This window comes from Macrosteles quadrilineatus, unplaced genomic scaffold (assembly GCF_028750875.1).
Source record: "Macrosteles quadrilineatus isolate MER2022 unplaced genomic scaffold, UCM_ALF_1.0 Scaffold_8__2_contigs__length_117827958, whole genome shotgun sequence".
NCBI lineage: Eukaryota > Metazoa > Arthropoda > Insecta > Hemiptera > Cicadellidae > Macrosteles > Macrosteles quadrilineatus.
Window position 1 is genome coordinate 102,240,224 of NW_026542601.1, and position 26,383 is coordinate 102,266,606.

General features: G+C 38.0%; 1 protein-coding gene across 1 annotated transcript in view; it reads left to right on the top strand.

The window, feature by feature from the left end:
- The window catches only part of LOC129000622 (tonsoku-like protein), a 47,324-nt gene that overhangs the window by 15,990 nt on the left and 4,951 nt on the right, over positions 1–26,383 (top strand). Inside the window, exons 13-21 of the mRNA XM_054427584.1 lie at positions 2,656–2,892; positions 10,168–10,300; positions 13,018–13,140; positions 14,310–14,524; positions 14,688–14,936; positions 15,551–15,642; positions 16,807–16,963; positions 17,549–17,682; positions 18,091–18,266. Of these exons, the coding sequence (XP_054283559.1) occupies positions 2,656–2,892; positions 10,168–10,300; positions 13,018–13,140; positions 14,310–14,524; positions 14,688–14,936; positions 15,551–15,642; positions 16,807–16,963; positions 17,549–17,682; positions 18,091–18,266 (1,516 nt within the window). The remainder of the gene's footprint in view (positions 1–2,655; positions 2,893–10,167; positions 10,301–13,017; positions 13,141–14,309; positions 14,525–14,687; positions 14,937–15,550; positions 15,643–16,806; positions 16,964–17,548; positions 17,683–18,090; positions 18,267–26,383) is intronic.

A 26,383-nucleotide genomic window follows, 5' to 3' on the forward strand; every position in this document is an offset into this window, starting at 1 on the left:
TTTGAATATACTGGCTTTGGTCAGAAATGAATAAAGAACTCAACAGGTTTCTTTTTTTTTTTTTTTTTTTTGTTAAGTTTATTAGAAGAGTAAATATCCAGTAAGAGCTCAGACAAAAGCCCAATAGTCTACAAATCCCTGGCAGTGATGTTGTGAGCCATGTCGGACCCAGTCTCTCCACTAACACGTATCAGCACAGCCCCCAAAGCAGAACAACGAGCGACGCTGAGACATTGTCGCGGACACGAAACGCCGAGAAACGCGGGCCTGCGGACACATTTACGGAGTCATAACGACGATCGCGCCGTGGCCGCGATTATTGGACCGACAATCGCACCGTGACCGCGAGTCATAACGACGATCGGGCTGTGACCGCGGAGTCATACCGACAGTCACGCCGTGACCGCGGAGTCATAACGACGATCGCGCCGTGACCGCGAAGTCCTACCGACGATCACGCTGTGACCACGAGTCATACCGACGATCACGCCGTGACCGCGAGTCATACCGACGATCGCGCCGTGACCGCGGAGTCATACTGACGGTCATGCCATGATGGCGAGTCATACTGACGATCGCGCCGTGACCGCGGAGTCCTACCGACGATCTCGCCGTGACCGCGAGTCATACCGACGATCGCGCCGTGACCGCGAGTCATGACGACGATCGTGCCGTGACCGTGGAGTCATACCGACGATAACCCCGTGACCGCGGAGTCCTACCGATGATCGCGCCGTGACCGCAGAGTCCTACCGACGATCACGCCGTGACCGCAGAGTCCTACCGACGATCGCGCCGTGACCGCGGAGTCATACTGACGATCATGCCGTGATGGCGGAGTCATGCTGACGATCGAGCCGTGACCGCGAGTCATACCGACGATCGCGCCGTGACCGCGAGTCATGACGACGATCGCACCGTGACCGTGGAGTCATACCGACGATAACCCCGTGACCGCGGAGTCATACCGACGATCGCGCCGTGACCGCGAGTCATGACGACGATCACGCCGTGACCGTGAGTTCTACAGACGACCACCCCGTGACCCGCGAGTCACAAGTTTCTATAGGTACCTGTAAATTGTTACCCATTTTTTGGTTTTTATAGATCAGTGCCACAAATGATTTCGTATGTTTTTTTGGTAACTGCAATACAGTACTTTTTTTTATGCACAGAAAAAAATCCTCAAATCAAATCAAATCAAATCAAAAATTCTTTATTCATATTGTATGTACATACATGAATAGTGTCAGACTATAACTAATTTGTATGCATTTTGATTTCGATTTACAGAAAAGTAAGAACCGCATATACAGTTTCATTTTTTTATTTTTTTCCATCAGAGCACCTCAACCTTATTTATTTAGTCGTTTTTACATTGAAAAAACTCTTCAAATGAATAATAACTCGTTTGCAACAGATGATTCTTAACTAGTTTTTTGAAATTATTTTGGTTTATTTTACTTTTTAATTTTGTAGGAAGATGGTTTAAAAATTTTGATCCCATAAAGGTTCCCTTTTTTTCAAAGAAGCTGAGGTTATGTTTTGATAAATTTATATCATTCTTATTTCTAGTGTCATATGAATGGACATTTTTTCTAATTTCCAAATTGTGTAGTTGATTTTTGACACACATAATACATTCTACTATATACTGATCATAGACAGTCAAAATATGTAGTTTTGAAAATTTATCCTTCACAGTTATTCGTTTGTTCAAGTATAACATGATTCTTATAGCTTTTTTTTGGAGTTTCAGAACTGTATCTAAATTTTGTTTAGACGTTCCTCCATAGATTGCCAGACCATAAGACAGATGGGAATGTATATGGGCAAAATATATTGATTTTAGGGTGTCCAGGCTACATAATAGTGACATACGCCTCAAAACATATAACCCTGAAGAAATTTTTTGTGTTATGAATTGTGTATGATCTGGACCTGATCCTGTCCCATCCCGTCCCGAAAATCGGGAAGGAAATAAAAATCCCGTCCCGTCCCGTCCCGAACTAAAATTTCAATCCCGTCCATCCCTAGTGTGTTTATATAAAGAAACTATAGTACATTTAAAGTTTTACTTCTGAAGACCTTGTTAACACTTGTTAAGGTATGTGTATATATACGTATTTAAAAAAAAGTAAATTTAAATAACCTGATTATGCCTACCCCTTAATAGTTTTTTAGTTTTTTGTTTTAAAAGTAGACTATACAAGTTATTGAAATTTACTTATTTTATTTAACTATATTACTAGTAGCCCTAAAGAGTGAATATATATATATATACCGGTATATAAGTCATTATTTAGCTTTTTAGTTTTAGCGCTTGCGGACACATTTTGAGGTTTTCACAGGCCGTTGCTGACACGTAGGAACCATTCTGCTTTGGGGAGCACAGCTCATTATTGTAATGTTCAGGTCCTACCGTAGCTTTGATAAACATGTTTTACGCATCGTGACAAGACGTTTAGAGGCAGGCAAAGGCAAGGTCAACAGCTGGCCACCAGTCCTTCACTCTCCTCTCGGTATACAAACTTAGGATTATTAGAGTTTTATATTGCTATTATTATTTTTTTATTGCTTTTTAATTCTTTAATATTTACATAAAGTGAAATATTTACATTTCTATCTGTTGATTCAAGACATTTCATCCCACAGGGTCATCCTGTGAACGTGAGAGACAATGCAGGATGGTTGCCACTCCACGAGGCTTGCAACCTCGGACACCTGGAGGTTGTGGAGGAGTTGCTGGACCACGGAGCTATCATAAATGACCGAGGAGGCGACCAAAGTGATGGAACGACTCCATTACTGGACGCAGCCACATGCGGCAACCTGACTGTGATACAGCTGCTGCTGCGAAGAGGGGCGTCACCTGTCATGCGAAACAACAAGGTAAATCTCGGGACAAGTTCACGATTATGACACGAATGCAGCACATGTTGAAGATGGCTCCGTGACAGCGACACAAGTTTACAATGGCGTCACGAACGCGGGCCTTAAAACACCATACAGTTTTTAAAAACGCAGTGATTGTCTGTTTAAACACCTATGGATTGTTTCTGGTCAGCTTTGGGCATTTTATATTGAGACTGATGTTTCACACTTAGGGTAGAAACACACATACAGCGACTGGGAGCGGAGCGGAGCTGGGCGATTTAGAGTGACAAAATCAAACCCATACAATCAAGTAGTAAAGCGCACACAGATAGCTGTTGCGAGCGTAGCGGTTAGCTTCGGAACAATCTCGTTTGTTTTTCTAGTGGACATTTTTAGTTCCCCTTTCGCCAGTAGTCCGCTCTGTATGCCCATTCTACCGGAAGCGTGTAGCTGGGGGGCCGTTCGGTGAGGGTTAGATGATGGGGTAATGGGTGGTTAATGGTATGGAGGAGGGAATTCGGGTAATCAGGAGGGAATAAACAGGGTAAGGCTAATAGGTTAGGAATAGGTGTGTCTGGACCAAACTTAATTTAAGCCTGCTGAATCTGCTACCAATAAAATTAGGAAGATTGCTGGGGACCAGAGGGACGGAGACCTTTTACCCAGATCAGAACACCTGCCTAGCCAGCTTTGATTTGAACTATGGAACTAACTATTTACATATTAATCTATCCTTCCCACTAAGAACTGAACTTGGATAACTGGAAATAATTGCTAAGTTACATTCTGGAAACATGTGGTTTAATATTTCATGTTCGATAAGGATGGGTGCTGAAGGCAGCCATCTCAGCTAAGAGTTAATTGACCTCATTTCAATAGTCGGGTGAGCCAGAAGGGCTCCCCGCTTGTTTCCTGAACTAGCCAGACATTATTGCTATTAATTTTAGTCCTAAGCTAAGGTAAAAAACTTATCCGTAACATGAGAGTCCGGTTCGGCGAATTTTTGGCTTCCTTTTCGTCTGACGGTTGGTTGAACAAGAAGGAGGAGAGGACAAGAGTCTAGGAGGGTGGGTGTTATAATTTCTAATAGACTGCATTTGAATTACCAGCTGATCATATGATCTTTATTCTTATTGATTACTATTGTTTATGTTTAGTTTCTATTCTATGTTAATGGAATAATACACTTTTTTATCTGATTTATCTTTTATTATGTTATAAAGAGTTACAACAGTTTTGGCGACGAGGTAAAAGTATAAATTTGTTTATTCATACATTAATGACCAGTTACATTTTTTTTTTTCAATTACCTTTTCTTCAAATAACATGTTAATAACTACATCTCAGGCTTAGGAACATTCAAGTTACAACAACAAAATGAACTCAGAACAATTTGACAAATTCATAGAAGGCCAGAAACAACAAATGGATCTTCTATTTCTGTTGTTTGAGAAACTAGAACAAAAAATGAAAGATAACACACCAGATCCAACTGCTCAATTTGAAAGTTACAACTCAGAAAAAGAAAGATTTTCAGCCTATATTGAACGATTTGAAAACTATCTCAGCATGAAGAATGTGTCAAACAAAACTAAAAAAGCTCAAATTCTATGTGCATCAATCGGTTCTATCCATTACAACAACTTAGTTGCATTCAAAGGACCTACAAAGAAAATCAAAGACTTGGAATATGAACAGCTAGTTGAAGCCTTTGGCGAAATGCTATCGCCTAAAAAGAATACTGTAGTGTCGCAGCATTACTTTTTCTCCACTTACCAATCAGAAAGTGAAAACATACCTGACTATGTTGCAAGTTTGCAAAAACGACTTGCTGACTGTGAATTTTACATAAAATGTGAATGCAGAGAAAACATTTCAACAGCTCACATTTTCTTAAGGGCTCAATTCATTAGGGGCATTCGTGATAATAGCATTCGAGAACAACTTTTACAAGGAAAGGAAGAGAACTTTGATGAAATAGTCAGGAGAGCTATAGCTCTTGAAGCAGCCCAAATCCAGTGCAAGGAACTTTCAAACATTTCAAAACCTCTGATCCCTAGTTCTTCAGTGCCAGATATAATGAAAATTCAGAAGACCACTAGACACGATCATCCATCCACTCGGACATCATCATCATCATCATCAACATCATCTCCCTGGAAAAAGCCATCATACAAGCATCGATCAAGCCAAAGAATCGATTATGAGTCCTTAGGAATCAACAATCTTTGCTTCAGATGTGGAACATCTAACCACCGATCAAACCAGTGTCGAATAAGGCGTGAAAAACTATTCTGTGAAGCATGTAAGAAGAATGGCCACATTCAAAAAGTTTGCATCAATACCCTGACCAAGAAATATGCTTCAAGTAAACAAGTTAACCGATTCTCTGACAATGATATGATCAATGACTCACAATCTGATTGTTCCTACGGGGCATGCAACATAATCAATTCAGTATCCAAAGATCAGAAAATCATCAACCTCTACGAAATTGAACCTGGACATGGAAAGTACATAGTAGAGGTAGCGATAAACCACAAGAAACTGAAGATGGAAGTAGATTCTGGTGCACGGTACACAATTTTACCAGAGGATAAGTTCTTAGCATTGAATTTGGGAATAGATCTTCAACCTTCAAATCTAAATTTTCGAGCTTATTCCAATGATATTGTGCCATGTAAAGGAAAAGCAAAAGTTACATTGCAATATAAAGAACGATCTTTAAAAGCAGAAGTGTATGTAGTTTCATCAGGCCACGATCCTATTTTAGGTAGAGATTTGATCCGTGCTTTCGACATTGAACTAAAACAAATCGATCATGACATGAAAACTAATCCAAAAGTCCATTTGGTTGATGGCGACAGAAAGAACTTTCAAGATATGAATAACATTCTGAATGAGTTTGCTTCAATTTTTGAGGAAAAAATTGGTTGTGTTCCTAACATTAAAGTTTCATTAACTTTAAGAGATAACGCAAAACCGGTATTTACAAAAGAACGTGATGTCCCATATGCACTTAGAGAACGTGTTGAAAAGGAGTTGGAATCTTTAGAAAAAGAGGGAATCATCACTCCGATTGCGACAAGTGACTGGGGATCACCTCTCGTCATCATTCCCAAACCAGATGGTGGACTGAGACTTTGTGTGGATTACAAGTGCGGTGTAAACGAGAGGTTAGTCTCGGCTAATTTTCCTATAAGGACGGTTGAAGATGTTCTTAACAGTCTCCGAAATTCCAAATACTTTTGCAAACTTGACCTTTATAAAGCGTACTTACATTTAGCAGTAGACAAAGAAAGTAGTGAAATCCAAACTATGTCAACACATAAGGGAACCTTTCTCATGAACCGTCTCAGTTTTGGCATAAAAACCGCTCCCTCAGAATTCAACAGAATTTTGTCACAAATCCTCAATGGACTTAATAAGTGTGAAGCTTATTTCGATGACATAGTCGTCCATGGAGCAACCCAAGCAGAATGTGCTCACAACCTTCGAATGTGTTTAAGAAGACTAACAGAATACGACTTACATCTAAATCGAAAGAAATGTACATTTTTTTAAACAAAGATTGAATACTTAGGACACCTGATTGAGCAAAATAAAATCAGCAAATCTCCCGAGAAGATAAAGGCAGTGATGGAAATGTCAAGACCGCACGACGCTGATGAGGTCAGAAGATTTCTTGGAATGATTACTTATTACTCACGTTTCATTCCAAATCTATCTACGTTGTCCTGCCCCTTAAGGGAGTTGCTCAAGAAGAAACACCGTTTTCAATGGACGACAGAATGTGAATCATCCTTCCAAAAGCTCAAGCAAGAGATTTGCAGTGACAGAGTCCTGATTCCTTATGATCCAAAATTGCCAGTTGTACTTTCTTGCGATGCAAGCCCTGTTGGCATTGCGGGAATACTTAGCCACATCGTAAATGGTCATGAACGCCCTATCGCTTACACATCCAGATCACTAACACCTGCAGAACAAAATTATAATCAACTAGATCGAGAGGCACTTGCTATTATATTTTCTGTTGGAAAGTTTCATAACTACTTGTATGGAAGCCAGTTCACTCTTGTCACAGATAATAAGCCTTTGAGCAGAATCTTTAGTCATGACCACTCTTTGCCGAAAATGACAACAGCTCGATTACTTCGATATGCTTCATTTCTATCTGGATTCAATTATAAGTTGAAAAACAAATCAGGAGATGAAAATGAAAATGCTGATTGTTTATCTCGAGCACCTTTGTCTCAAGACTCAAGATCAACTGATATGAAGATAAATGAAGAAGTTCACCTTCTGTATGCTGAGTCACTTTTCCAAATTTCTTCAACTGCTATCACGAATCGGACCATTGCAAGTGCAACATTAAACGATTCTCATCTCAAATCTCTTATGAAAACTCTACAAACAAGCAACGAAGACACACCCTACACCCTTCTTGATGGAATTCTCTTTTGGCAAGATCGAGTTGTCATTCCACAGAGCCTTAAAAATTCAATTTTGAGAGAACTTCACACAACACATATCGGTATAACAAAAATGAAACAACTTGCAAGGCGGTATGTGTACTGGGAAGGGATGAACCATGACATAGAAGACCTAGTTAGATCTTGTGAAATCTGTGCTAAGCTCCGTAACAACCCCCCGAAGGTGATAGTACACCCGTGGGATCAGCCTCACTCCAATTGGGAACGTCTACATATAGACTATGCAGGTCCTTTCGAGGGTCATCATTTTCTAGTTGCCATTGATGCCAAGTCAAAATGGGCAGAGGTCCGAGTCATGAGACATTCTCCTACAACTGAAACAACAATACACACACTTCAAGAAATATTTTCATTCCATGGCTACCCCAATTCATTGGTCACCGATAATGCATCAATTTTCACAAGCGATGTATTCAAAGCCTTCTGTATTGATCATGGTATTACCCAAAAATTTATTGCCCCAGGCCATCCAGCTACAAATGGATTAGCCGAAAGAAATGTTCAAACTGTGAAGAAACGTTTAAAATCAATGGCAAATGAAAAGGGCACCATGCCAGAAAAGGTCAGGAAAATGCTTTTACGCTACAGAGCCACACCACTTGCATGTGGGAAAAGCCCAGCAGAACTTTATTTGCACAGAAGATTAAGAATAGAGCTGGATGCCATATTTCCTATTCCAAAGAAGATAAATAAAGAAAAAGAAGTTAGGCAGACAAAACATGTAAGATCGATGAGAGTAGGAGATAGAGCCCAAGTTCGCCTTTACTCTGGAAATGCCGAAATCTGGGAATTTGGAACCATCCAATCCAAACTGGGCTATCGACATTACATGGTAAAGCTTGACTCTGGACGCTTAATCAAAAGGCACATCAATCAACTCATAAGAACAAGAGTACCGCCTAAAACGACAAATCAACGGGAAGAAGATAATCAAAGACGCTCCACTAACCAACAGTCAGAAGATATCCAAAGACGTACTGTTAGGTTCAATATTCCAGGGATACCAACATTACAACGCTCTACAAACAGTGGTTCAACCATTGTCGGTCGTACGCTACAACGGCGTTCCACGACTGGTCAAATACCAGTAGTGGAGGCTCAACATCCTGAATGTGGCATCCATTTTCCTGATGAAGTCAGAATTCAAGATCAATCACCTCGACGTTCCTCGACTGGCCAAATACCGGTAGTGGAGGCTCAGCATCCTGAATGTGACATCCAGATTCCCGATGAAGTTGAGTCACCTCAGTTACGTAGGTCAACACGTGTTCGACAACCGCCAAGTTACCTTGAGGCTTATGTGTGAGCTCAAAACTTATGTGGGGAAGATTGTTATAATTTCTAATAGACTGCATTTGAATTACCAGCTGATCATATGATCTTTATTCTTATTGATTACTATTGTTTATGTTTAGTTTCTATTCTATATAATACACTTTTTTATCTGATTTATCTTTTATTATGTTATAAAGAGTTACAACAGTGGGGATAGCGCGTTTATGCAGTCGCGGCAGGCAACGAGATAGTCATGCAGCCCGGCTTCGCGAACGGCACACACTATGTAAAATATAGCGTGTCGCTATGCGTCACAAGCGGAGCAATTTGGAACCTTTCGAACCTTCTATTTATGAAAGAATGTATTCAAAGATTGAGGTAGACATGTATTGCATGAATCGTGATTAATGCTTCTTAAGAACTGGAAACAAATGGTGATATTTACCATGTACCTCCCTTCCTCCATTCACTTCATGCAACCATTCCGGTCGGTTAGAAGAACGCAAAATGAATGTTTTTAGCCACGTGTTTTCGCTGTGCTGCAAATTGCGTGCTTACTTACTGTGTGATATCCTGGAAATGATCAAGCTCCCGTTCGTGTCGCTCTCACTAGTCGCCGCATGTGTGCGACGTCAGTCGCTCTCAGTCGCACTGCTAAAGCTCGCTCTGGATCGCTCCGCTCTGAATTGCTGTATGTGTGTTTCTACCATTAAATTCACCAAATCTGAAATTTGTTAGTCAAAAGTTTTGCAATATCTGAGTAGTTTTAGTATTTTTACCCATTGATGGTTCTTGTAAATGATTTTTTTTTACCATTTTTTTGCACTTGGAAAAAAATCCATCCCATCCCTTCCCAAAAATTGGGAAGTAAATAAAAATCCGGTCCCGTCCCAAACTCAAAATTCAATCCTGTCTATCCCTAACTAAAGTAGATATTTCACCTAATGACCAGCTGTAGCCATGTTTTCAATTAAAAAGAAATAATTTAATAAGCCACTCACAGAGAAAGTTACAGTTAAAAATTAAGTTTTTCCCATAGTTATTTTTATCTATTTTTTTCATTACATAATAGTTTATGTTACATAAAATATACTATGGTTGTCTTTCTCAAAACTACGGTACCATCAGTTATCCTTTCAATTTGGCTTGCTCATAAAGTTGGTGTATTTAACAGAAATCAGCACTTGATATAAGCACATCATGGAGGTTCAATAATTTAGCTATGTTCATTTTTGTTTTGAAAGTGGGTAAAACTTTAACACAGGTTTTATCATATCTTCCCACGTCCTTTTCACTTCCAGTCCATCTCAATCATTCATCACTTTTTATCACTAGGAACCAAGCCAACCATGGCTGGTACTTTAGTAGTCCGTTTTGTTTGACTTTCCCTCTAAATTTTCTATCAAATACAATCAAATACAGTATGTATGGAATAATGGTTATGTAAATAGTAATCACAATGTCAGTAGTTTGATTTAAGTCTGTGGTGCCTACTGCAATGTATAAGTTGTTTTCCTCACAGGGAGAAACTGTTCTGGATTGCCTGATGGCTTGGCGAAGAAGAAGCAAAAAGGAAACAAAATCAGACTTGGACCCTGAAACTCTTGCCCAGTATGATGATGTTGTCAAAACACTCAGGGTTGCTTTGAAAAAAGGTAACAAATCTGTAGTTATATCTTACATGTAAGCTGTGGCGTCTGGTAAAGCTTATGTTGATCAATAATCGTAATACATCTCTGGAATGTAGATATTTTGTATGCATTCCTAAAAAGATCATTTTCCGTTGATTCATTACCATCCTATATATTAAAACGAAACAGGGTTTTTTTATTTCACGATTCTGAATCAACCCCTTGACGGATTTTTATGATTTTTGTGTTGAAAGAAAGATAATTTTGAGAACTAGGGAATGTCGAAGCCATAATTTTAGTTTAGGGTTTCAGTTTTTTAGAAATTAAGTTTTAATTTTCAAAAAGTCTAGCAGCCGACGGACGAGTTAAAGTAGTTTTAGTGGTGGTTTAACTAACAGCTTGTTTCTAACTGTCATTAAAATGTTTCTGTTACAAGTATTTTGTATACAAAATTATTGATCGTCAGAGTTTGCCTACACAATATTTTAAAATGCAGTTTATTTTCTACCGTAAAAGATCTATGTTATCAGGAGATTAAGTGTAATTTTGAACTCAACATTTTAAACGTATAATCAAGTTTTGTTATAAATGTAATTCGTCTAAGTATAAGTGCTTAATCCTTTAAAATGCAAGTGGTTTACGTGTTGATACATCTTTTTCTAGATGTTTGAATATAAGTATGACTGCATACAGTACACATTTTATTCGTAATGAAAATGTCAACCGGTGTAGTAGGTCTCCAGAAAACTGACCAATAAGCTGCAGGGTGTCAGTAGAAACCAAAATCGATTCATACCATATCATAACTATCCCAGTAGTACTGTATGATTCAGAAACTTGATAAAGGGGTACATTCCAAAAGGCTCAGATCTCGGATGGGCTGGGCAGGCTTTGCATGGCGGAGAGAAGATACTTCAACTTTTAAAAGTGTATTCCAAGGAGTACTACAAGGTAGACGACCACTTGGAAGAAGACCAAGTAATGAAAGACATCTTCAGACTGGTATCTTCCTTAGAAATGGCAGGGGATAGAAGAGAACGGGAGGCCAGGATCATTTTAGAGGTTTCAGTGGCCAAGGTGGTAAAATAAGGTACGGTAAGTGATAGTAGGCCTATGCCTATGGAAGGTGGTATAAAGCTACTGTACTCAAAGCCAGTGTGTGTGAATCGGCCACCAAGTTGTAAACTAGCTGTTCTGAATCATATTCAGTTTTAATTGACTACTCGATTCCCGTACGTAGGACGGGCCAACAGCTTGTTATTTCTTTAATTGCAATTCCATTTATTCACTACCCAAATTTTTTTCATAATCCGCAAGTTTGGTTGGTTAGGTTAGTTTGGAATAGTAATTTTATAATTGATATATTCATAGGCTAACTGTTAAAAATATCGGAATTGCAATTAAAAAAAGTAGTGGCAGTGAATTAACAGAAAAGAACCAAAAAGGTAACTAAGCAAACTATATAATTCTTTCACCACACCATAGTATGATTTTTGCTAAAGAAGGATCTGTTCAGAGTCAGTAAAGAATTACGCAAGGCATTCTATACTCATCCTTCCCTCCTCATCAGGTTAGAGGATTAAAAACCTCGTTTGTGTTGCTGAAAGAAACGAAAAGAGTGAAAAGACAAATTATTATGTACTTTGAATTGAAGTGAAAATTGTGTCTAAAAAGCAAGCTGTATTCTTTTTCATATTTATAGTATGAAAATATATGTTATTTAAATCAAACCGGACCTCATGAATGCAGATTCCCTTAAAACCCTTTGCGGTCTCAAAGCCATTTTAGAGGAAGTTCCTCTCAGGTCGTATGGCCAGCGCTATTGGCCTCTACTGATTTCCCTGCCAGCTCGTTCAGCCAGCATAGGTGGCCATCCTACACTTGTTAACATTGTTTAGTAATTCTTCTGTAGGTTGTAGCACTAAACAGAGATAGTACCCTGACTCACAAAATATTAAAATGTTAGTTTGTAAGGTTTCTTATTTCATTAGCTTTTAATAAAATATAATTGGACTTATTTGAATTTATTTTTTTGGTTTTAATGTGTAAAACATTAGCCTTAACTATAATATTTAGAAAAACTAAAATACTTGATACAAGCTGATGTAAAAAGGTTGGCAGAATGGTGGCCAACCTAACAGAGAAACCACAATGGCTGGCCATACAACCCGAGAGGCACAGCGCTGCATGAACAATTACGAGCTGACCCAAAAACAGCTGTGGCCAGCAACCATTCGAGGGCAAAGAGTTAATAATTTAATCTTAAATTTCTTTAACTATCTTTCTTAATTAATTAATTCTAAAGGATAATAATTTGACAACATGTTGTAAAAATGTTAGGTGTGTTCCGAAAAATTGTGTACACATACTATATGTATAGTAAAACACACATGTAACATTGTACTTAGTTTCAGTTTTGAGTGCTTCAGTAGTTTACTGGTTTGATAATTCAGAATATAATACACTATTGACATTGTTACCTTTTCTGTACAAGGTAATAGGGGTACCCAAATGGGGACTTAGAACACCACTTTCTTTCTTCATATTTAGTCTGTTTCATTTGACCTGGACTACTTGGAAGTAGTGGTTTCCTGGGCTCACTACTTTTCTTCTTAGGTTAGAAATGCTGATGTCAAATGTCAGAAAATTCAAAAATTGTCTTGTTTTCAGTTAGCTAGTAAATCTAGCACATTTGAATAACGATATGTTTAGCTTTGTGATAACATTTCCCCCTTTTCCAGCTGGACACAATCCAGAATCTGAAAGGAGATCCCCTTCACCTGTTACCTCTTCTTTCACAAGTCAGCCATCAACGTCAAGAGGGCATTTGGAAAACACCAGGGATTATCCTTCACAAAGACAAGGTATTTCTACCCCAGTACATATTGCTCTAGACTCATCGGTTATTTAAGTTTTTTTTTGTCCAGACCCTAGCTCAGGATCAAAGATTTTACAAAATGAAAATAAAGTTGTGATAATTTAATAATAAAGTCCAAGTTAACATGACATTTGTCTCACAAGGTGGAAGGTATGTCTCTGATCTCCAATAGGCAACAGGCAGTTTTTTGAGCTCTCTTTTAAGTCTAAGGCTAAAACCTTAACCAAAACCTGTATGTGATCCTAGGCAGAATTGATTATTGTTGGCTTGCTTCCAAAAATCTAAACATTACATGATTGGGAGTGTGACTTCTATCACATTAGTCTTATTGAATCAGAGTCAACTGCAACCCTTAAAATTTTGGTATTAAGTTAAAGAAATAGGCTAATAATTACAGGAGGATATTGTGACAGAAGTGGTGGTTAAGCTTACAATTCGAGCTGATGGTATTGTAGAGATCAAAATCATAATTGGATATTTGAGTATGTAGTACTGATCTAGTAATCAGTAGAAACATGCTAAAAAAGTCAGTAGTTTATATAATTTGGAGGGGAACCAGAAGACCTAGATATTTTGAATAGTACTGGCTTAGATATAAGCTGGTCTTTGGCAGTAAAAAATCTTCACAAGTCAGTTCACTCTTCACTCCATTCTTCCCTAATTCATCTCCCACAATCAATACAATTAAAATATACAGAATCGCATCTATTTTACAATGTAACAATGTAATGATAGTAAACATTTACATCATGGACAACAATGGGGTAGACTTCCGTATCTGTTGGCACAAACAACCGAATTAAAATATTTATTATTCGATTGTGTCATTCGATTCGTTTGGTTAGTTAGGTTAAGTTTTCCTTATCTAACTAGCCAAACGATATATAAAATAATCAATATATCGATAGATATTTTCATTCGGTTGTTTGTGCCAACAGATACGGAAGTCTACCCCAAAAATGAACAGTGGAGTGAAGACCAGTTTTGGATAGCGAGTGGACAAAGGAGTGTAGGGTGACTGAATGTTACTCTGAAAAGTTATTTCTACTTACCTTCAAATTAATTTAAGCCCTTTGCAATTTAAGTAATCATTCGTAATAATTAATTATTTTTTTTTTTATTCATTTCAATCTACCTAAGTTTTTATTTTGTTAGTGCCATCCAACAAAAGGAGGAGTTTTGAGGAGGATGTTCAATCATCCAAACATAGATTTTCTGATAAAGATAGATCAAGGTCATCTAGTTCCTCCTTGCGAAGAAGTGGAGAAGAACTTGAAGTACCATCAAAGAAAAGTACAACAGCTACAAGAGAGTACGAAGAAGCAATGAAAAGTCTGCGGCGGAAACACACAACATTTCCTTCACCACAGGTATGATAACTTAATAACAGGTAAGCCTGTTGATTCGCACTCTAAAACAGACATAAATGTACTTTAAATTTAAAAAATAGTTAAGGTTAATATTTTACACATTTTACAAACTAAGTAAAAAGAGTTACCCATAAGTAGTAAGGGTCATCCCATATTTGTTCAGAGTCCACCAAGAGTTGAGCACAGTGCCCTAGTGGCAGAAGATGAAGTAGTTGAAGACTGGTTGGTAGATGACCTAGCACCATCAGGTCACAGGGGCATCAAGCGGCGCCGCTCACACCACTTTGAGGGAGAGCCCCAGCGCCGGCCCAACCGCCTCCCGGACAGCCCTCCCCCGGCGCCCCGACGTGTGTACAGACCTATCAGCCCTGTGGATCTTTTCACTGACTCCAGCAACTCAGGGGAACGTCAGGTGTGTGGGTGCAATATGGAAAACAAATTTTAGTCAGTATATTAAAAGTAGTATTGTCTTCTACAGTTCTCCAACGAGCTCTCCTCACGTGGAGTAGCTAATTATAAATATAGTGGGGTGAACAAGTAATAGATCTTTCTGTCGAGTTGATTATGCGGCTATTTGAACAGCAAGTAGAGTTGAGTCACGCAGTACACTATTGTTAATTTTTTTGTAAGTGAATTTCATACATTCATTGGCACACATCAGGTGTGAGCACACATTTGCGCAAACAAATATGAATGGGTTGATTGAGCTTAAGGATAAGAGTCTTTCTTTGATAGAATCATTTTGAAATTTTAGTTCTGTGCCTAAACCATAGGGTTAAACTCTATTTAACTAAATTTTTTTTATATCGGTGGATTTACAGTAAAAATAAACTTTTTTGCCTACTGTATGTTAGCTCATATTAAATTTATTTTTTTAAGTTTTACTAGTCTGCTTTATACAAGTTCATGGTGATAAAAAGAACTTTGCTGCTGTGTTAGCAACATAAATAATCTTTAAGAATCAACTAATAATTAAATTCATTAAGAGTAATTTATACAATATTAATTTTAACTTTATCTTTTCAGGTGGAAGAAGATGTGCAGCAAAGAGAATCTGTGACTATAAGTGATGAACCTGACATTGTACAGGAAATTCTTACTCCCCAACAACCTCAAAGGTAATTATTATTTCTCTAATTTTAAAAATAATAAAAAAAATAAACTTCATTTTTATGGACAAAAATATGATGAATGCTTTGTGTGAAATCAACAATTAGACCAAGTTGACAGAAATCTTTAGAAAAACCACAATATTGACTAGTTTTATTTTTTTCCCTGTAGTATTAGAGAAAATTACTGTTTGCTATTAGGTTCCCTTGTACATTTTAATGTGAAGAAAACAGTCCCTAAACGTGTGAACAATAGTTAGCATACAGACTCAGCCACTTGGTCCATGTTATTCTGTCTACTGCTATGGTGTGTTGGACAGTTAGATCAATTATGTCCCCCCTACCAATATATAGCAACTGTAGAAATAGGGATGGAATCTCTTCTCAATCAGATCCGATATGAAACTCATGAGTTTGCCTGTTTGTGGCAGAGTCTGGTAGATTTTTTTCTAGATTCTAGCTCGGAATTGTGTTTCACATCACTTTAGGCTAGGCTTAGAGGGGATCATCGCATTATAAATTTGATAAAATTCATTGGTGATTGGCGGAATTTCTACCCAGGAGTTCGGGGACCAAGTCCCACGCTCTACCTCTAGACCAGCTTGCTCTCCATAGCTTGGTAGGGTGTACCCACCTGAAACTAAGGGTAGACCACTAAGGTGACTTGACAGGGTGGACTCTTTGCAAGTTGTACCCTTGATCATATATACATGCATATATCCTGTCCTGTTCCGGTTATCCCTGGATCTGGGTGTCCACTAGGTCTCTCCTTCTTCTTTTGTCCCTCCACAATTCCTCTTCCTTCACTTACCGCCACTGCACTCCTCTTGCTTCCACATCTTTCACCTTATCATCCTAAAATAACTTAGTAATAATTCCAATATTTTGACTATTTCTGATTTAAATATGTTGCAATCTTTTTAATAAATTGTTTTGTCACTTACTGTACAATCCACACCACTGGTCTAAAGCAGTTTATTGAACAGACTGTATGGAGAAATAGGAAAAACACTTCCAATCACGCTCCAACCGAACACAAGTCACCTCCAGCACAGCATTCTGCCTTGTAGTAAACGGAAATTTCGCTTTGTGGTCTTGAAAGCTAAAAATCTGAGAATCCCTGTGAAGCATAACACTCTCAATATTAAACATGAATCTAATGAAATGTTCCAGTAATGTGAGGCCAGTCTCCTTAGCCACACAAGTTCCTCTGACAGGCTTTGGCGTTGTTAGGCAGTCAATGCCTCCTCCAACGGAACTTCCAGCAGCAATGCCAATGAACTTCCAGCCCCCGACTCAGCAACCTACTCAATGCACACAGAATACTCAGGTATGTATTTATTAGGAAGAAAATTGAAGATTGTCTATTTTAGTTGCCTTCTAGGAATTTTGTTTGGATAGTGTGTGAAAGTACAAAGTAATACAAAAGAGAGTCTTGAATATTCTAAACCGGCCACGGATTGGCTTGATAAGGCCGGCGCCACACTATCCTGTTTAGCAAATTGTGTTTTTACCGCATTTACATTACCCTGTCACACCTTCCTGTTCTACCACAACATACTTCGAGTGATGTGCGCGAGTATCACATGCTGAGCACTAATGATAGCGACAACAGTAGGGATAAACGCGCGGTACAACGGGATGGTGTGGCTGCTCTCATTTAACTGCATGTGTTTTGCCTTTCATCCCGTCGTCCGGCTACGCCGCAGCAGCATGCAGCATGGATCCCGTCGACGCACCTTAACCGTTTATCCCCCCCCCCTTTTGGGAAGGGTTACTATGGACCCAAACACAGTATTGAAAACAGCGGTTTTTTTTTTTGCAGTATGACAAAAAATATTTATAATGTGTACTAAACAGCTGAAACTTTTCTGAAATACAAATATGCATTGTTTTTATATGAATTCTCCCTTAGCAGATGGGGCTGCCATCCATAAAAGTGCGGGTGGAAGGCAAATTACTACTGATACCTCTGCCAACCCAAGAAAACACCCAGGAAGTTCAAACCATCGCCTGGCTGGCTGAGGAAGCTGCTAAACGCTACTACAGGTAGTAAAATGTGATTATAGCTCTATCATGGGGGTTAGTCACTGAAATCCTAAATATAAGGTTGATGTATGTAAGGTTTTATTTGTATACCCCTGACATCAAACACTACACTGTTACAAGCTTGTTTTATAAAAAACTAAATACGAAAGAAAATGTTTTAGTTTTTTTATGGATTGATGAATTACTAAAATGTTAAGACTGAGTAATTCCATTAGCTCAGGTCAAAACCTCATCTATAAGCTCTATAAACCACTAATGCGTGAGGTTTAGTAATAATTAAATCAAAGCCTGAAAACATATCCATAAACAAAGGCGTTTAGTGTTTGAGTCTCTTTCATAACAATGCCACTGATATAGACAATTTTAAAAAACTTTCAAAATTGTCAAAACTCCCTCTTTGTGCTACAGTTTCGAAGGTCAAGAGCCGCGGCTGAGCCTACAGACATGGGAGGGAGCCATGTTGTCTCCTCAGGACCCTGTCTCTCTACTACTGGGCTGTAATGAGGTGGTGGGGGTGGTGAACAGCTGGAAAGTACACAAAGCTACTGAAAGATACAGGGAGGTCTGCGCTGAAATAGGAGTCGGTAAGTGGACCATTGATAACAAAACACAGGCAGACGCTTGTGGCAGACTTAACGTCGCTCCTTATGCAAGGAATGTGTTGGATTATCAAAAATCAGGGATGGACAAGATTGTACTTTTGGTTCAGGACTGGATTGTTCCTTTTTATGCAACAGGGAAACCTTGAGTAGGCCTATAGATGCATGCAAACAACAACAATAATCAACAACAATAATGACTAGGGATGGACGAGATTGGATTTTTAGTTCGAGACGAGACGAGACGAGATTTTTTTATTTCTCATTGTTAAATATTTAGTAATTCAACTAAGGACATTTAATAAAATATTTATTTAATAACATATGAACTATATACAGTCAAATATAAACAATTAATCAAGTAGTATTAACATTCAAGTCAAGTTTTTAGTTCAGTTATTGAAAGGATACAACAGCTGATATGATGACATCACTGTCCAAAGTTCACTACAGCACTTCGTACTAGTCAGTTCAGTTTAGACTCACCTCTCTCACAGTACACAGTTACCTTTTGGTTTAGTTCATATTAAATATTTTAATCTCTCTTTCTCTCTTACCGCTCCAAGTGCATTATTTCATCATTTCTCATTTAAATATGGATTCCAAATTTATAGTACCAAGTGTCAAGCTAGGATCCAAGAAGATATTTTTATTTAAAGTAAATGTGTTGTAAATTTTCGTGTACAGTCCAGAATATTCATGAGTAGTGAATTGCTTTCTTTTTATTAATGAAGAAGAGTTTTAATTTAAATCAGTGAAGAATTACATACTACACAACAATAGTCATTTCTCAACATCATCTTTCATCTGTGGTCCTTCGATTCTCGTCACTCTGGCCAGAGCCATCGCTTCTCTGCTCATCTTGTTCCTGTTCTACCAAAACCCTAATGGATCTTCAGTTTTAGGATCTAAAGGTATTTCTCACAATTTTACCTCTTAATACCATATTTAACATGGTCCTCACGAGCCGGAAGTTTCCCAGCCTATGGAAAATAATCTACTGTGACTATTAAGTTATTAAGTTTTGTATTTATTTGAACTGAATAAATTAATTGAATAAATCTGTCATCAACATTAAGTATCATTAACAAGAGGATTAAATATTTTTGATCACATTATTATCAATTTATTAAATTGTTGCAGTAATTTGTGAAATAACACATAAAGTTTTGTTGTCCCAGACAGAAAATTTTGTTCTCAGACTGTACTGTCTACAACTCCTGTATTTTCATGCATAGTTTGTCTATTCTCTATTGTGCATTATCGGGCTGCATCCTGTCTGCCCCCCTCTCTCCCCCCTGTAATGTGAAACAAGTTTCTCTCTTGTTGCTGAATATTCAGAAAATCATGGAAGTCATACCAACTTCACAGCTGATCAACACTAGCGCTGCTGATGGATAGAAATGAAAACTTAAATGTCATTATGCAAGACTTTGTTTATGTTTTCATAACCTCAATTGTTTGCTTACACTTTTAAATTAAAGTGACAGAAGAATGTTTATTAATACGGATTGAACATTTAATTACAGTTTGTGTTTGAAATAACATGTTTTATTGAATTTCAAATTTATTATCTGGAAATAATTGCAGGTAGATATTTTCTGGGACTTAAACTTTTTATAGGCCTATACTATGGCTGAATATTTCTCTCTGATTTCAAGTTGACTAATATTAATATTTAATACAATGAATCCTGGCTGTCTTTAAATAAGTTTTGCTCATTATAAACTTATTTTAATCTGCATTTATTTTTATTTTGGAATTTTATTGAATTTAAGACTTATTCAAAATGAGGTTCTCAACTTTTGTGAAGCAATCTGAGCTTGTGCTAGCCAGGCTTAAGTCAATTGAAGCAAAAGTGCTTGCTATCGAAAAGGAACCTATCACTCCTCAACTTATAACAAAGCTCACTCTTTTGGATTCCACCGCTACAGCCAAAAATAATGATTTTGACAAATTAGTGAATAAGTTGTTCGGCACTGTGCCTTTACCTGAGGAATTAGATGAAAGTGAAAATATCACTACAATTTCAACATTACAAGATGAAATAAGTGATCTCTATGTGTCTATTCACTCTTTGTGTGTGAACTTGATACCTTCCCCAAGCTCTAACCAGTCGAGCCAGCCAAACCTGGATGATTCCAATGCAGCTATCAGCCAAGTAGCTACAACTAAGGTTAGTGTACAGCTTCCTAAACTTCAACTTGGTACCTTCTCAGGTCAACATGAAAAGTGGATGGCGTTCAAAAATTTGTTTGAAAATACTATTCATAAAAATGATAGTATTTCTGGTGTTGAAAAAATGAGTTATTTGTTAAGCTGTCTTGAGGGAGAGGCACTTTCAGTTGTTAAAAACATCCCTATGACTAATGCTAATTATTTTATTGCATGGGAATCTCTACTTAAAAGGTATCAGAATACAAGATTACTAATCTCTCTTCATGTCAACAATGTGTTAGACTTACCAGTTCTTCACAATCCCTCAGTGAAGCAACTTAGAAGGTTTTTGTCTGTTTTAAATGAAAACATTGAAGCACTTAAAGCTCTAGATGAAGAAATTTCTCAGGAAAATTTAATTTTGACCTCTCACTTGTTAAGAAAATTTGATTCTGATTTTCGCCATCATTTTGAACAGAGTCGAAGTGATAACTCTGTAACTCCTAAGTTAGATGAGTTAACCAAGTACATTGAGTCTCACTGTGTAAATCTTGAAGCAGCTAATCTTACTAATGTGGGATCATCTCTTAAGGGTACCTTAGGCCACCACACTCAAGTAAAACCCCCTCAGCGCTCAAATAAATCGGCGCTTATTGCAACTCCTCGCACTGTTTGTACATTTTGCGCAGGTGCAGATCACAAAATCTATCAATGCAAAGGTTTTCTTAAATTGACTTCACAAGAAATGTATAATTTTGTTAAAGGCAAAAATTTGTGCACCAACTGTCTTGGCGATAAGCATAAGGTAAAGGAATGCAATTCATGGCGTACATGTTCTACGTGTAAAAGAAAACATCACTCTCTTTTGCATTTTATGGATTCTGAAAATAATCCCTCTCCTAATGTGTCTAAAGGTAACACAGACAAACGAGCTCCAAGTTCTGACTCAAATAAAAATGAATCTGGTTTTGTTGGTTTGACAAATACAGAGAACACAGTTCTTCTTGCCACTGCTTTAATTGTGGTAAAATCAAGCGAAGGTAAGACCCTAGTTTGTAGGGGAGTTTTAGATTCTGCTGCTCAGTCTACCTTCATTACTCAAAGATGTGCTCAGTCTTTAGGGATTAAGCGCTCTCATGCTAATAAAACGCTTATTAATGGCATCTCGTCTGCTCAGGTGAAAACAAAAGGGTTAACTCATGTCACTCTCCAGTCCCTTAGTGGATATGTATTGGCAAGCTCTCACCCTGTCTTCATTTTGGATAATATCACTCCAGATTTACCTCGAGCTAAGATCACTCCTGAAGTTCGCTCACAGATGCAACATTTAATGTTAGCCGATCCTACTTTTGATAAACCCGCTCCTATTGATGTTCTAATTGGAGCTGACCTTTTTGCCTCCTCTGTGAAAGGCCAGTTTTTGTCACTTGGTGAGAATATGCCTGTAGCAATTGACACCATTTTTGGATATGCGCTCTTAGGATCGACCCCTGTCGCCTCAACTTGTAAAAATTCATTTCATGGATTAGTCACACTCTTAACCACCAATAGTTTGGATCTTCACACCTCTATCCAACAGTTTTGGGCTGTAGAGGAACCCCCTCTTACAAGCAAGCAATCCTTAGCCGAAGAAAAATGTGAAAAACATTTTGTATCTACGCACTCCTGAAGGAAGATATATTGTCTCTTTGCCTTTCTCAGACGATCCGTCAACATTAGGCAACTCGAGCAAAATGGCAAAATCCCTATTCTGGTCTCTGGAGAATAAATTTCGTTCTAATCCTGATTTCAAGGAAACCTATGTTGATTTTATGAGAGATTACTTGTCTTCGGGACATATGACACTCTGTCAGTCACCACGTCTTAAAAATAATCCTCATTACTACCTTCCACATCATGGAATTTTTAAAGATGGAAAATTAAGGGTAGTATTCAACGCATCAGCACCTACATCAACATCTCTGTCTCTCAACAGTATTCTTCATCAAGGACCAAAACTCCACAACAACATATGTGACATCATTCTCAACTTTCGCCGACATGCGGTTGTTTTTTCATGCGACATCAAGCAGATGTTTCGACAAGTCCTTGTAAAGGAATCTGATCAGATATTTCAACTTATTTTCTGGAGAGAGAATGATAAAATGCCTCTTCAAATCTATCAGCTAGCGACTGTCACTTATGGGCTCACATCATCGCCCTACTTGGCAAATCGTGTCATTCAACAACTCATTATTGATGAAGGAAAAAATCATCCTCTAGCCGCAACTGCTCTAAAGGATCAGATTTATGTCGATGACGCCCTATTGGGTAGTAATTGCGTAGAAAACGCTCTTTTGTTGAAAAATGATGTGGTTCAGTTACTCAAAAAAGGAGGTTTCGAGTTAAGAAAATGGTCTTCGAATAATCCATTACTCTTACAGTCGATCCCTGAAGATCACAAAGAAAAACCTATTGGTTTTCGAGCTCCCGAACAACCAGTTCATAGTGTTTTAGGACTTAAATGGATTCCTAATGAAGATGTTTTTCTTATTCTGTAGGAACTCAAAATATTAAGGAAACTCCTACAAAAAGAATTGTTTTAAGTGTGATATCACAGATCTATGACCCGTCAGGATGGTTAACTCCTGTAACCTTCTGGTCCAAATCCTTCATGCAATACTTATGGACACTTGGTCTCGATTGGGATGAACCCCTAGACGACAGCGTTATATCAGTTTGGAACAAGTTCGCCAATGAACTTCCATATATTGAAATGCTCAAGATACCTCGCTACGTGGGACTTTCTTCAGCTAAAGATATTCAGCTACATGCTTTTTCTGATGCAAGTGAAGCAGGATATTGTAGTTGTGTTTACCTGAGAGTTGTAAATTCACAAGGAATTATATCGACTTATCTTCTGATAGCGAAGTCAAGAGTCGCACCTCTGAAGCGTATTTCCATACCTCGCTTGGAGCTCTGCGGAGCACACCTGATGTCTAAGCTCCTAAATTACTGTATACAACTTCTCTCACCTCACTGCAAGATTAGTTCATACACAGCCTGGTGCGATTCCACAATCGTGCTTTCATGGATTGGCATGCCCTCTTATCGACTCAAGGTTTATGTGTCAAATCGAGTTGCAGAAATACAGGAAAATATCCCACCTTCATTTTGGCAACATATTTCATCACTAGAAAATCCAGCGGATGTTGGGTCAAGGGGTACCGCCCCACAAGATTTGATTAACCACACACTTTGGTGGAATGGACCTGTCTGGTTGTGTAACTCTGAAGAAAATTGGCCAAAGTCTGTCTGTAAATCTTTACCTGAAGAGTCTATCCCTGAAACTAAGATTCTCACAGTTAACACTCTCTCTGCTGTTCTGGATGAACCATTTTCTCTCCTCACTCGCTTCTCATCTTGGACAACACTACTTCATGTTTCCGCATACCTGCTGCGCTTCATTCATAACACCAGAAATAAAGTTAAACAAATTGGGAATTTAACTTCTCAGGAGATAAAAGAGGCTCATAACCTGATTTGTAAATTGGTTCAACGAGAATATTTTTCTGAAGAAATCTCATGTTTGAAATCCAATAAACCTTGCTCTGTACGCATTAGACGCCTAGCTCCTTATCTGGATAAAGATGGCCTCATTCGAGTAGGGGGAAGAATAAACAAGGCTGATATCTCTGAAGATCACAAACACCCCGTCTTGCTACCTAAAGGTCATAGGTTAGTTGATATTTTGATTGACCACCATCATGTCTTATATTTGCACTCTGGTCCAACTCTAACTCAGGCTATGCTGGCAAACAAGTACTGGATTCTCAGTGCTAGAAGCTTAATAAGATCTAGGATCTTTAAATGCATAAAATGTTTCAGATGTAAACCTCCTCATTCTTCTCCACTCATGGGGGAATTACCTATGAATCGAGTTACACCTTCAAGGCCATTTTCCATATCTGGTGTAGATTATGCAGGACACTTCTTTGTGAAGCAACATCTACTAAGACGAGTTCAACCTATCAAGGTTTATATTTGTATATTTATTTGCTTCTCTACTAAGGCGGTACACATAGAAGTAGTAACCGACCTAACAGCGGATGCCTATTTAGCCGCTCTTACCAGATTTGTCTCCAGACGAGGAATCGTTTCAGATATTCACTGTGACAATGCTACAAATTTCACAGGTGCATCCGAAAAACTCAGACGCAACTTTGAAAATTTAATCAAGGATTCCACAGTACAATGCTACGCTGAGAATTTCAATATTAAATTTCACTTCTTACCTCCACATGCACCTCATCAGGGAGGCCTTTGGGAGAGGGCCGTCAAAAGTGTGAAATTTCACCTAATAAGAGTCATTGGACAACAGACCCTGTCACTGGAAGAGTTTTCGACTTTAATCACCCGTATTGAAGGAATGATGAACTCTAGGCCTATAACTCCTCTTTCTTCTGATCCCTCGGACCTAGAAGCTTTGACGCCAGGTCATTTTTTAGTAGGTGGTCCTCTTATGACACCTCTTGAACCTGACTTGCGTAGCATTCCTATCAACCGATTAAAACGCTGGCAGTTAGTCCAACAGTTCAGTCAACATATCTGGGCTCGCTGGCAGAAAGAGTATCTGTACACTCTTCAAGAGAGAAATAAATGGGTCAACCCCAAGAAGAATATTGAAGTCAATGACTTGGTTGTCATTCATGAAGACAACTTGCCTCCACGCTCCTGGAAGCTTGGACGAGTTCTCTCCGTTTCACCTGGTACTGATGGAATAGTACGGGTCGTGCACCTGAAGACCGCAAGTGGACACCTCTCTCGTCCTGTGACAAAGGTGTCTGTCCTTCCTATGGAATAGTGAAGAGGAGTTACCACCCCCCTTTTTTATTGATTTTCTCATTTTTTGTGTTGTTTTCAGAACCCAGGGGTTCAGGGGGGGCCGGTATGTTAAATATTTAGTAATTCAACTAAGGACATTTAATAAAATATTTATTTAATAACATATGAACTATATACAGTCAAATATAAACAATTAATCAAGTAGTATTAACATTCAAGTCAAGTTTTTAGTTCAGTTATTGAAAGGATACAACAGCTGATATGATGACATCACTGTCCAAAGTTCACTACAGCACTTCGTACTAGTCAGTTCAGTTTAGACTCACCTCTCTCACAGTACACAGTTACCTTTTGGTTTAGTTCATATTAAATATTTTAATCTCTCTTTCTCTCTTACCGCTCCAAGTGCATTATTTCATCATTTCTCATTTAAATATGGATTCCAAATTTATAGTACCAAGTGTCAAGCTAGGATCCAAGAAGATATTTTTATTTAAAGTAAATGTGTTGTAAATTTTCGTGTACAGTCCAGAATATTCATGAGTAGTGAATTGCTTTCTTTTTATTAATGAAGAAGAGTTTTAATTTAAATCAGTGAAGAATTACATACTACACAACAATAGTCATTTCTCAACATCATCTTTCATCTGTGGTCCTTCGATTCTCGTCACTCTGGCCAGAGCCATCGCTTCTCTGCTCATCTTGTTCCTGTTCTACCAAAACCCTAATGGATCTTCAGTTTTAGGATCTAAAGGTATTTCTCACAATTTTACCTCTTAATACCATATTTAACACTCATAAAATTTCGAGACGAGATCGAGACGAGATTTCTCTTTTCATACACAACAGGAAATGCACGTTCGAAATTTTTACCTGATTTTGTAACATTGTTAGTTGACTGTTTAAATACTAAAATAATGATAATAGGCAAGAATATTTACAATCTTTCATTAAATAACATCAGCATAACATTTTTTTATTAATCACGCCTAACTTATTAAAAATGCCTACGATTAGGAAACATGGTGATATCAGTTAGGATAGAGTTCAACTTATCCTAAAATAAAATAAATCATAAAATTAAAGCAATATTAATTTTTATAAAATAGTTACTTGTTTTG